This window comes from Cyprinodon tularosa, unplaced genomic scaffold, assembly GCF_016077235.1.
Source record: "Cyprinodon tularosa strain WSP-4 unplaced genomic scaffold, ASM1607723v1 ctg153, whole genome shotgun sequence".
NCBI classification, from domain to species: Eukaryota; Metazoa; Chordata; class Actinopteri; order Cyprinodontiformes; family Cyprinodontidae; genus Cyprinodon; species Cyprinodon tularosa.
The window spans coordinates 250,001-262,619 of NW_024038364.1; the positions used below are offsets into that span (position 1 = coordinate 250,001).

Below are 12,619 nucleotides of genomic sequence, written 5' to 3' on the forward strand. Positions count from 1 at the left end.
CCATCACACAGAGCAAATGCAGCACTGATGATTCATATCTGTTTTAACTTTTTAGCGTTCTTTAACTTCGTCAAGCCTTCACTTAGACTAGATTGCTGCGTCTATGACAACAAGTTGGTTTGTTCCCACCGACAATGTGCACATTAGATAAGACTGGTAAAACTAGTTAGCTACGCTGTATTCAAATCCCTATTCCTACCAGCAGTTAGGGAGTGGCAAAGCAGTTAGAGGTAATTATGATATTTACTTTTTTTTAAAACTTTGGCAATCACAAAGATGGAGTTCTTTGTACGACATTATTCTTTCCTCACAGATTAATTTTTTTTCATTTACTACGATAGTTATTCCTGCTATATTAAAGTACACGCAGACTCTCTCTGTAGGGTTATTGAACCAGTTCTTCTTTAGTGATCACAATGACTGCAAACATGAGTATGATCTGCAAACAGTCATTTTTACCACCTACCGATGTGAAATAAGTATCTAGTATGGATGTAGATATTCTTTTAGATTCTTTAGATCTAGAAATTCTTTTTTTTTCCATTAAAAAAAATGTCAGAAAATGTTTTCACTGATGAAGATTAGTCCTAAAGTTTAACACCTTATCTTTGCTCTTTCACCTTTATTTTGAAATGTGTTCAGTTGGATTTAATTTATTTCAGCTATTTTTAATAAGTTAGATTGTTCGGCTTTAAACATCAAACCCCAAGTTCAATTCAAAATTCACTCAGGTTAAAATTGAATTTTTATTTATTTTCTTCATACTGCAACTTGCACTGTGTTTCCATTATAATTTTCTTTATCAGATTTTTTTTTCTGTCACACAGATATTTAATGTTATATCACCATAAAACTAATAAGAATTGATGTTCTGTTTTAGTTCCTGATCAAAGCGGCGATCCAACCATCATTGTCGTCGTGGTTGCATTGATTGTCTTGGGCGGGGTCATTTGTGCTGTTCTGTTTCTGTGTAGAGACAAGCTCTTCGGTACCAGTAAGTACATTGCTGTGATGGAGTAAATACATTTTTGCATATTGTTTTTCTTTTTTCAAAACAGAAAATAAAAACTTGGAGAAGGCAGAGGGTTTCTCTCCCAGGACAAAGAAACCTTAGTTACCAGGAATTGTCATGCTTTCATTAAGGATGTGCATCTTATTTTGGCTCTTAACTTAATCATGTGACTCATTCTTAAGACTTCTATTATATTAATTAAGCAATAATTGATAGTATAACTTAGAAAGTGTTATAGATGTCATTTACACTCAAATAAATGTATAGATTTGTCTACATCTTTAATTGCATCCTGACAGGCTTTTTCTTTGATAGGGGATAAAGGTTGATCATTTGTTTTGATTGGTCCCAGCTAGTAGTTTACTGGATTACCAAAGAGCCTCAGATCAAGACAAAAGGGACTTTGTTTAAGATACAGGAAGAAGAAATGTAGATTTATTTAAATTGGGGAATCATTTTAAAGTAGGAAAACTGAAAGATGATCAGTTCAGATGAAGTTGTACATCAATCTATCCTAAAGAAGCAAAGAAACCTTGAATAATAGGCAATACAGTCCATCGTGTGTGGATGTAAACCTCTGACTGTGGCTTCCTGTGTTAGTTTGATAACTGTCATGTTGATGATCTTTATGACGTTCAAAGGTCTGCATTATTGTTTGGTCAATTTCAAAGGTTGCACTGGATTACAGAACCCTCCAGTATCATGTGACAAAGATTTTTTTTTTTTCAGATTTGTTATTTAAAGAACGTTTTCCCTGAAGCAAATTTTAAAAACAATAATAATAGATCTCTAGATTGAGATAGAGAAATATTAATCAAACTTTAAATTGAAAGCAACAGAATTTAACCCCCAAAATATAATAAAAAAATGAATTTGATTTCATTTGCTGTTTTTAGGCAGTAAACCTGTTTATCTGCACCTCTTTTTTTACAGGTCGTAACGGACGCTCTGATGCCACTTCCAATGGTAAGTGCTTTATTGTGTTGCTTTTAGTTTTTGCATGGGGGACAAAAACTGATCAAACAGTATCAGAAGTAAAAAATAAAAGCAAATGTTATAAACAATGTAAACATGATTTCCGTTAAATTTTACTCATTAATATTCATTACAATCCTTTACCTGCTATTTATTAAGAGCTTCATGTCCAGCATGGTCCACCGGCGCAGCTCTGCTTTGTTTACATTAAAGACAAGGACCTGCTGAATAATATTTACATTCTAAAGTAAAATGAAGAGGAAGAAAGTATAAAAAGGCTTCGTTCTCCCTGCAGAAGCTGTGCCTCAAATTAAGAGAAGGAATAAATTACCTCAGGGAACCTAGCTTAGCATGACACCGGTGCAACTGGCCCTGTGCCGTCCTTTGCATTATATAGATGCATCCCAGAGAGGTCCCTTGTTCAAACTCTGGTTTGTGCTCTGATTTTTAAAATCCCCCCTTTGGATTCTCTCAGGGCACTCCAGCTTCCAGAAAGAATCATGTTTGTTTTAGTGTTTTTTTTTTTTTTTCACTTTTTTTTTTATAGATTTTTTACAGGTATATAACAAGAACATGACAATGATTAATGTCCTTTAGTGATTCCTTTAGCACTTGTCACAAAAAACAGAAAAAAAAGCATTAGACAAACAATAAATAATCTATAAAAATAATTTGTTCATTTACACTTTAGACATACTGAAAAAACAAAAAAAAACAAACACTTTATGGAGTTTCAACCAGTCAATTAGAAGTGTCCACACTTTTATTCATGACAAATGGGGTAAAGAAAAACAAAAAAAGAGGGGGAGATAGGGGTTCTTTATGACTTCTGTTGTTCAAAAAAAGGGTTTCCAAATTTTGTATAGTTTGTTTTAGTGTTTACTCTAAACTGCCCTTAGATGCCCTTAGCGAGTGTGGTGGTAATTTGTTGTGGGAGTCTCTCTAAAGGACTGGGAACTTATCCAGGATGTAGCCCGCCCCTCATCCAGTGACCGCTGGAGAATGGACTGTGAAAAAAAGTTTTTCTTAAAGCATTTCGTCTTCATGTTATTTGTCTTTACCTTGATGTGCAGGTGCAGTTAATACCGCTGTTGCCACACCTCTCATTGCTACCAATGGTCATTCTACCAATGGTCATTCTACCAATGGTAATTCTTTTTCATTTTGATATATTTTTATTTCATTTTATTACTATATCTGTTCTCAGTTAGAAAAAGTTATTTAGATATAAATTATAAACCATTGATTTATTTTAATTTAGAACAATCTAAATGAGTAAAGTTCAGATTGAATTGCTCCCAGTTAAACCTTTTTTTCGAGTGATTATCTTAGTTATTTTCAGATAAACATTAGCTTTACTTAACCTACATCTTTAATTACATCATGACAGGCTTTTTCTTTGATAGGGGATAAAGGTTGATCATTTGTTTTGATTGGTCCCAGCTAGTAGTTTACTGGATTACTAAAGAGCCTCAGATCAAGACAAAAGGGACTTTGTTTAAGATACAGGAAGAAGAAATCTAGATTTATTTAAATTGGGGAATCATTTTAAAGTAGGAAAACTGAAAGATGATCAGTTCAGATGAAGTTGTACATCAATCTATCCTAAAGAAACAAAGAAACCTTGAATAATAGGCAATACAGTCCATCGTGTGTGGATGTAAACCTCTGACTGTGGCTTCCTGTGTTAGTTTGATAACTGTCATGTTGATGATCTTTATGACATTCAAAGGTCTGCAATATTGTTTGGTCAATTTCAAAGGTTGCACTGGATTACAGAACCCTCCAGTATCATGTGACGAAGATTTTTTTTTCAGATTTGTTATTTAAAGAATGTTTTCCCTGAAGCAAATTTTAAAAACAATAATAATGAATCTCTAGATTGAGATAGAGAGAAATATTAATCAAACCTTAAATTGAAAGCAACTGAATTTAACCCCCTAAATATAATAAAAGAATTAATTTGATTTCATTTGTTGTTTTTAGGCAGTAAACCTGTTTATCTGCACCTCTTTTTTTACAGGTCGTAACGGACGCTCTGATGCCACTTCCAATGGTAAGTGCTTTATTGTGTTGCTTTTAGTTTTTGCATGGGGGACAAAAACTGATCAAACAGTATCAGAAGTAAAAAATAAAAGCAAATGTTATAAACAATGTAAACATGATTTCCGTTAAATTTTACTCATTAATATTCATTACAATCCTTTACCTGCTATTTATTAAGAGCTTCATGTCCAGCATGGTCCACCGGCGCAGCTCTGCTTTGTTTACATTAAAGACAAGGACCTGCTGAATAATATTTACATTCTAAAGTAAAATGAAGAGGAAGAAAGTATAAAAAGGCTTCGTTCTCCCTTCAGAAGCTGTGCCTCAAATTAAGAGAAGGAATAAATTACCTCAGGGAACCTAGCTTAGCATGACACCGGTGCAACTGGCCCTGTGCCGTCCTTTGCATTATATAGATGCATCCCAGAGAGGTCCCTGGTTCAAACACCGGTTTGTGCTCTGATTTTTAAAATCCCCCCTTTGGATTCTCTCAGGGCACTCCAGCTTCCAGAAAGAATCATGTTTGTTTTAGTGTTTTTTTTTTTTTTTTCACTTTTTTTTTTATAGATTTTTTACAGGTATATAACAAGAACATGACAATGATTAATGTCCTTTAGTGATTCCTTTAGCACTTGTCACAAAAAACAGAAAAAAAAAAAGCATTAGACAAACAATAAATAATCTATAAAAATAATTTGTTCATTTACACTTTAGACATACTGAAAAAAACAAAAAAAAAAAACACTTTATGGAGTTTCAACCAGTCAATTAGAAGTGTCCACACTTTTATTCATGACAAATGGGGTAAAGAAAAACAAAAAAAGAGGGGGAGATAGGGGTTCTTTATGACTTCTGTTGTTCAAAAAAAGGGTTTCCAAATTTTGTATAGTTTGTTTTAGTGTTTACTCTAAACTGCCCTTAGATGCCCTTAGCGAGTGTGGTGGTAATTTGTTGTGGGAGTCTCTCTAAAGGACTGGGAACTTATCCAGGATGTAGCCCGCCCCTCATCCAGTGACCGCTGGAGAATGGACTGTGAAAAAAAGTTTTTCTTAAAGCATTTCGTCTTCATGTTATTTGTCTTTACCTTGATGTGCAGGTGCAGTTAATACCGCTGTTGCCACACCTCTCATTGCTACCAATGGTCATTCTACCAATGGTCATTCTACCAATGGTAATTCTTTTTCATTTTGATATATTTTTATTTCATTTTATTACTATATCTGTTCTCAGTTAGAAAAAGTTATTTAGATATAAATTATAAACCATTGATTTATTTTAATTTAGAACAATCTAAATGAGTAAAGTTCAGATTGAATTGCTCCCAGTTAAACCTTTTTTTCGAGTGATTATCTTAGTTATTTTCAGATAAACATTAGCTTTACTTAACCTACATCTTTAATTACATCATGACAGGCTTTTTCTTTGATAGGGGATAAAGGTTGATCATTTGTTTTGATTGGTCCCAGCTAGTAGTTTACTGGATTACTAAAGAGCCTCAGATCAAGACAAAAGGGACTTTGTTTAAGATACAGGAAGAAGAAATCTAGATTTATTTAAATTGGGGAATCATTTTAAAGTAGGAAAACTGAAAGATGATCAGTTCAGATGAAGTTGTACATCAATCTATCCTAAAGAAACAAAGAAACCTTGAATAATAGGCAATACAGTCCATCGTGTGTGGATGTAAACCTCTGACTGTGGCTTCCTGTGTTAGTTTGATAACTGTCATGTTGATGATCTTTATGACATTCAAAGGTCTGCAATATTGTTTGGTCAATTTCAAAGGTTGCACTGGATTACAGAACCCTCCAGTATCATGTGACAAAGATTTTTTTTTCAGATTTGTTATTTAAAGAATGTTTTCCCTGAAGCAAATTTTAAAAACAATAATAATGAATCTCTAGATTGAGATAGAGAGAAATATTAATCAAACCTTAAATTGAAAGCAACTGAATTTAACCCCCTAAATATAATAAAAAAATTAATTTGATTTCATTTGTTGTTTTTAGGCAGTAAACCTGTTTATCTGCACCTCTTTTTTTACAGGTCGTAACGGACGCTCTGATGCCACTTCCAATGGTAAGTGCTTTATTGTGTTGCTTTTAGTTTTTGCATGGGGGACAAAAACTGATCAAACAGTATCAGAAGTAAAAAATAAAAGCAAATGTTATAAACAATGTAAACATGATTTCCGTTAAATTTTACTCATTAATATTCATTACAATCTTTTACCTGCTATTTATTAAGAGCTTCATGTCCAGCATGGTCCACCGGCGCAGCTCTGCTTTGTTTACATTAAAGACAAGGACCTGCTGAATAATATTTACATTCTAAAGTAAAATGAAGAGGAAGAAAGTATAAAAAGGCTTCGTTCTCCCTGCAGAAGCTGTGTTACAAATTAAGAGAAGGAATAAATTACCTCAGGGAACCTAGCTTAGCATGACGCCGGTGCAACTGGCCTTATCTCTCCTCCTGATTCCGGTGGGGTTTAATCATGTCGGCCCTGTGCCGTCCTTTGCATTATATAGATGCAGCCCAGAGAGGTCCCTGGTTCGAACACCGGTTTGTGCTCTAAGTTTTCATATTCTCCCTCTGGATGTGTGAATTCTCTCAGGGCACACCAGCTTCCAAAAACAATCATGTTTGTTTTAGTATTTTTTCTTCTTTTTTTTTTTTATAGATTTTTTACAGGTATATAACAAGAACATGACAATGATTAATGTCCTTTAGTGATTCCTTTAGCACTTGTCACAAAAAAAAACAGAAAAAAACAAACAAAAAAAGCATTAGACAAGCAATAAATAATATATAAAAATAATTTGTTCATCTACACTTTAGACATACTGAAAGTAAAAAAAAAAAAAAAAAAAAAAAAACACTTTATGGAGTTTCAACCAGTCAATTAGAAGTGTCCACACCTTTATTCATGACAAATGGGGTAAACAAAAACATAAAAAGAGGGGGAGATAGGGTTTCTTTATGGCTTCAGTTGTTCTAAAAAGGGTTTCCAAATTTTGTATAGTTTGTTTTAGTGTTTACTCTAAACTGCCCTTAGATGCCCTTAGCGAGTGTGGTGGTAATTTGTTGTGGGAGTCTCTCTAAAGAACTGGGAACTTATCCAGGATGTAGCCTCCCCTCATCCAGTGACTGCTGGAGAATGGACTGTGAAAAAAAGTTTTTCTTAAAGCATTTCGTCTTCATGTTATTTTTCTTTGCCTTGATGTGCAGGTGCAGTTTATATCGCTGTTGCCACACCTCTCATTGCTACCAATGGTAATTCTACCAATGGTCATTCTACCAATGGTAATTCTTTTTCATTTTGATATATTTTTATTTCATTTTATTACTTTATCTGTTCTCAGTTAGAAAAAGTTATTTAGATATAAATGATAAACAATTGATTTATTTTAATTAATAACAATCTAAATGAGTAAAGTTCAGATTGAATTGCTCCCAGTTAAAACCTTTTTTTCGAGTGATTATCTTAGTTATTTTCAGATAAACATTAGCTTTACTTAACCTACTTAAGTCAAAACACAGTCTTCATATATCTTGTATTTACCTCTGTTTGCAGGCACAGCTAAAGAAAACGGTAACAACCAACCCATGACTGAGGACAATGGTACATTTACTTTTTTCTTTTCCTTTTATTTATAGAACTTCAGATCTCAGCAAAAGTACTTTAGTTCTCAACTAAATAGTTCATTTCCATGATTATTAGTTATAGATTAGCATTTTTCTCAAATTTAAAAGAACAAAATCTTTTTACCTTTTCTTTTGGATTTTAAAGATGCTATCCTTTAAGATTTAAACCTCTAAACCAAAAATTTTTTTAGAACTTCTTATGTTAAACATCATTATTTTCTCTGTTAAAATCATTCAGAAACAATCTAGCTTCACCTGGATTCCTTATGGAGATAGAATTCAATTCAAACCAGATTCGTTTTATTCACTAGTTTGTATTAATTTATAGATATAGATACTTTATCAAAGCAACAGACTTAAAAAAGTCAGGCTTCACACCTTTTTTATCTAAAAAGACAAATTGTGCTTCAAAACTAGCATTAATGTAAAAAAGAAAAGTAGATCTTAAGCATTTTGAAGAATATTAAGACTGCAAACAATTCATAATTTCATTCATTTCATCAATGATTATAAGGGAATTCAGCTTTTTTTTAGTATTTATAACTACCTGCTGTATTTTGGTTTTTATTTTTAACACTTAATGCTGTGTTTCTACCATGTTTTCTAAAGCACAGATGATTTTCATTGAAATGTTTATTCATAAAAATGAACCTTGATGTTTTACCTTTTTTTTTTTTTTTTTTTTTTTTAGACTCCATTGAGTCTGAAGAGAGCAAGGACTCAGGACATGGCTGTAAGTATTGCTATCGCAGCACTTTAGGTGACAGTTTCTCTGAGGATTTTCTGATGTTGCCAACATGTCAGCCTTTGGTAGATTTTGTTTTATTCAGGTTAAAAGAATGACGGTAAACAAAAGGTTCATCTCAGAAACAACAGAAAGGCTGTTAGTCTTCCATGGTTCAGTTAAGAAAAATTAAATAGGATGTCTTAATTTAATGTTGTCAAAGGTGAATACATTTCTTTTTTCATTTTGTCTCAACAGCTGGTGGATCCAATGAAGGAAGCCAGCACTCTTGAGTTAAATGGTGTGACTACTGAAGAGTAATCATCTAAATCTTTGTCACGTCATGGAGCCTGATTAACCAGTTTGCCTACTTTAAACCCAAGGCATGCCAACATAAAAGTATTGCTTTTTTTCTGCGCTTCTAAAGCACTTTCTGAATAAGAAACTTAAGTTTTGCGGGTTTCTAAAGTGAACATGGTTTTAGTCCTTAAGCTGTTTTAATCATATAGGTCAGTTATCACAGTGTTACTCTGTTTGAATGTTACTTTTTTAAGGTTTTCCTGTGCGGGTGTTTGATTTTATTTCACCTTAAGTTTAGCATAGCAGCATTTCAACAATTTTAGCATCTTAAAAGTGGCTGTTACATGTGAGCCTGTGAGACATTAGAGCTTCTAAAGTGTAACTTTTACACTGCAAAAGCTTTTAAATAAATTGATTTACAGAATAAATGCGGTAAACATAGATCTGTTGCTCACTAAAGCTACGTCTATGTTTAAAGTAATGTTACCAACATAAAGTAAAACTTAAAAAGCTGATATAAGCCAAATTAAATGACTGAAACTTCAACTGAGCATTTTAAGGGTCATAGATTGTCAAAAGTTGACAAACATATGTGGATTTGAAAAATTACCGAACCACACCAGCTGTTATGGAGGTGAAAAACGGGAGTGTTTTTTAGTATACTGTCACTCAGATTAGTAGGAGAATCTATTGATCTTTTTCTTGCAAATCTTTTGAAGCAGTTTGTACGACTGAATTTCACTTTTAAATGCTATAAACTAGTGATTATACATAAAAGTAAATGGTAAATTAATTGTATTCTGTTGAGTGAAAATGCAAAAACAATTGTCTAAGAGGGTCACAGAATACGTTAAACAATTCATTTTTAATATGTGTATTAGAAAATAAATAATATGATTCAATTGCCATATGTTAAGTGTAGTTAGACGTAGGTAAACTCCAAGTCAAAGAAGTTTTCTGACAGTAGAGTGCTGCCTTAAAAGTTACTTAAACACAGTTGAGTCAAAAACATACTTGCTTGAGAAGGGAGAAATAAAAATCTGCACAAGTGTTTTCGTTAAAAAACTTGTTGCTTTTTAGACGTAAAACCATGTGGAGAAGATAAACAATACGGATAATTTGGCAAACTGTTTATTCATTCACTTGGAGCAATAAAATGCTTTTTAAATTTTATTTTCATCTATTGGGGGAGAACAATTAACAATGCAGATGTTTCTTTTTTATTTAGCAAACAGAGCTATGAAAAATCTTTTCAAAAACATTTGTGTAGTTTTCTAATAAAATCCAGTTTCTAGATACGGAGACATTTCAATATGAGCTGAATAACGTTAAACTTCTGGTTAAAAACATAGAAGTTATAAGCCTCAACATATTAAACCTGAAACATGAGCTGATTTCTGTTAAACCACACAAGGAAGTTACAGACTGTAAAAACAAGGCAGCATGGTGCGTTCACTGAACCTTTTTAAGCTCCAGCTTTTATTGATCTCTTTTCTTGGTTTTAAATATTAATCATAACAACATATAATTTCACTGGATTATGTTATGTTTCATGATAGCTGAACTATAAATATTGATATTGGACAACATTTCGACATTTGATCCATTTCACTGAAATTCTTCATAATTTAATTATCCTACATATATAAATACTTACAGAACCTGATTTGAAGTTGGTTATGCATAAAATATATCTCAATACGCAAACAAATTAGATCTGATAAACTGCTAATGTGTGTATATAAATATATATATATATATATATATACACACACACACACACACATTTTAGACTAAGATAAAAATTGGGAAATAAATGTTAAACTCAACACATTTTTTGTGCCTTATTCAATTACTTATGGAACATTTGTACTGGTTTTGTAGACTTTAAATGAAGTGAATTTGCTTAATATATGTGTGATGTCTTTTTGACATTTTTTATGTTAATGAATAAAATTCATGCAGAGCTTGATAAGTAATTCTAATGAAATTATTTCATAATCTTGAAAAGATTTCTTAAAGCTACAGTGTGTAATTTTCAGCGACATCTAGCGGTCAGACTGCAGACTGCAGCAACATGAACATCTCCCCCCCACCGCTTCTCCCCCCAACAGTACGGTGAGTGTTACGGGACAAAATGTCTGCCACGACGTCCGCATCACCTACCTTCTCAAGTGATGAGGTTTGTTTACATAGATAATTTTACAGATAGTATTTCATTAGTCTGTGTAGGGTATAGATTTCATGTAGACTTAAGATAATAAATATACCCGTTATTTTTTCTACATCGTTGTGACGTTTTGGTGAGCTGCTTTGCATGGTGATATAAACAGACGAAGTAATTGTAGTCATTAGTTTAACAGCGAGATTGTGTTCGCTGGAAGAATATATATTCCCTGTTTACAGAGTCCAAGTCTTGTTTGTGGCACGGGGATTACAAGGCGAGGGAGAGGAAGAGGGCGAGGAAGAGGGCAGAGAGGCCAGGTTGGGCGTGCAGCCAGGGCCAGGCGAGGGAGAGGTGCCAGCGGGGTGACTAGAGCAGAGGGGGAAAGGCTTGAAGATCTCCAAAGGAGCCGGAGAGAAGTAACCGAGGTATATATCCGTAGCTCGCTGATATGCAGCTTCATATATCTGTCTCTCTCACACTCACACACGCCACTTTCGGCTGTGGTAATTTTATGAAGCTGTGGCCTTATCTAGGTAATGCTACCAGACATCTTGACAATAGTTTGGTTGAAACGGGATGTGGGGGTGGGGTATTACGTGTATAAAAAGACAATTGTGTGTGTAGGATTAATTACCTGTCCAACAGAAAACTGGCGATTTGAGCGTCACTTTGAAAACCTTTTTTCTCCATCAGTGACTTCCATTGTGTAAATGCCGTGCCAATGTTGATCCGTGTTTTTTGCCGTTTCTTGTCACACTTGTGTTTATTCTCGTCGTGTTTCCGCTTCTTAGATGACGGGGGTTCGGTGTCCGCCGCTTTTCGTTGTGATACAGAGTAGGCATGATCCTCCATTCGTCTGATGTTTGGCCACACAGTGCCAAACAGTTTGCAAAGTCACTCACGCCTGCCGCCTTGTTCACCTTTCTTGTTACTGAAGCGCCGTATACCTGCTTCTTCTTCTTCTTTGGTTTCAGGCAGACTAAACGCTTCTCAGGCATAATACTGCCATCTACTGTTCAGTACCGTCTCAGTTCATCTCTCTCAACTTGCCATAGTTACTTTCAAGCGTAATGGGCGATCTCGCAATCGCTAGTTTGATGCCTCTGCGCTTGCCGTAGCGCAAAGATGTCTGCCTCCATGGCTGCGAGACCCGCTCCTATGTAATTATAAATAACGAATTCTAAGGCAACGCAAATATTATGGTTAAAAGGCTGAGCTCATAGGTGATAATAAATAACATAGTTATGTATAATATATTCCATTTCTGACTTCATATCCCTGTAATTATTACACACTGTAGCTTTAAATAATAAGGAACCCAATTGTCATGCAAAAAGACGATGGCTGTGTCTGAATGTCCGCCCTAACCACTATATAGGGCACTATATAGTGGTTAGGCCATTTTAAATGAGTGTCTAAACGTCTAGTGGATGAAAAACTAGTAAACTCGAAATTAAATATAGTGATCATCCATGGTCACCAAATGAGCAGATATATCCCAGAATGCTTTGCGTGGAGAGCTCTCCTCGCGGAGCATTATGGGATTTGTTTTCGCTGTTGCTACCTGACAGCCTAATTAGTGATCATCTATCCGAACGGTCAGTTAACTGAGTTCAATATATAGTGATTGAGAGATTTAGAGGTTGGGACGAACGTTCGGCCAACATATATGTTTTTTAATCATTGATTTGGATTATTAAGTGATGAAATAAGGCTGTAAAAGTATTTTTTCTTATCTAAAGATTTTTTT

At 34.1% G+C, this 12,619-nt stretch overlaps 1 protein-coding gene across 1 annotated transcript in view; it reads left to right on the forward strand.

Annotated features, from left to right (window-relative positions):
* Window positions 1-8,723, forward strand: part of LOC119779900 (H-2 class I histocompatibility antigen, Q10 alpha chain-like) — an 18,601-nt gene extending 9,878 nt beyond the window's left edge. Inside the window, exons 5-12 of the mRNA XM_038279746.1 lie at window positions 881-994; window positions 1,946-1,978; window positions 3,061-3,135; window positions 5,130-5,204; window positions 7,262-7,336; window positions 7,608-7,655; window positions 8,370-8,488; window positions 8,661-8,723. Of these exons, the coding sequence (XP_038135674.1) occupies window positions 881-994; window positions 1,946-1,978; window positions 3,061-3,135; window positions 5,130-5,204; window positions 7,262-7,336; window positions 7,608-7,655; window positions 8,370-8,488; window positions 8,661-8,723 (602 nt within the window). The remainder of the gene's footprint in view (window positions 1-880; window positions 995-1,945; window positions 1,979-3,060; window positions 3,136-5,129; window positions 5,205-7,261; window positions 7,337-7,607; window positions 7,656-8,369; window positions 8,489-8,660) is intronic.
* The last annotated feature ends 3,896 nt before the right edge of the window (window positions 8,724-12,619 follow it).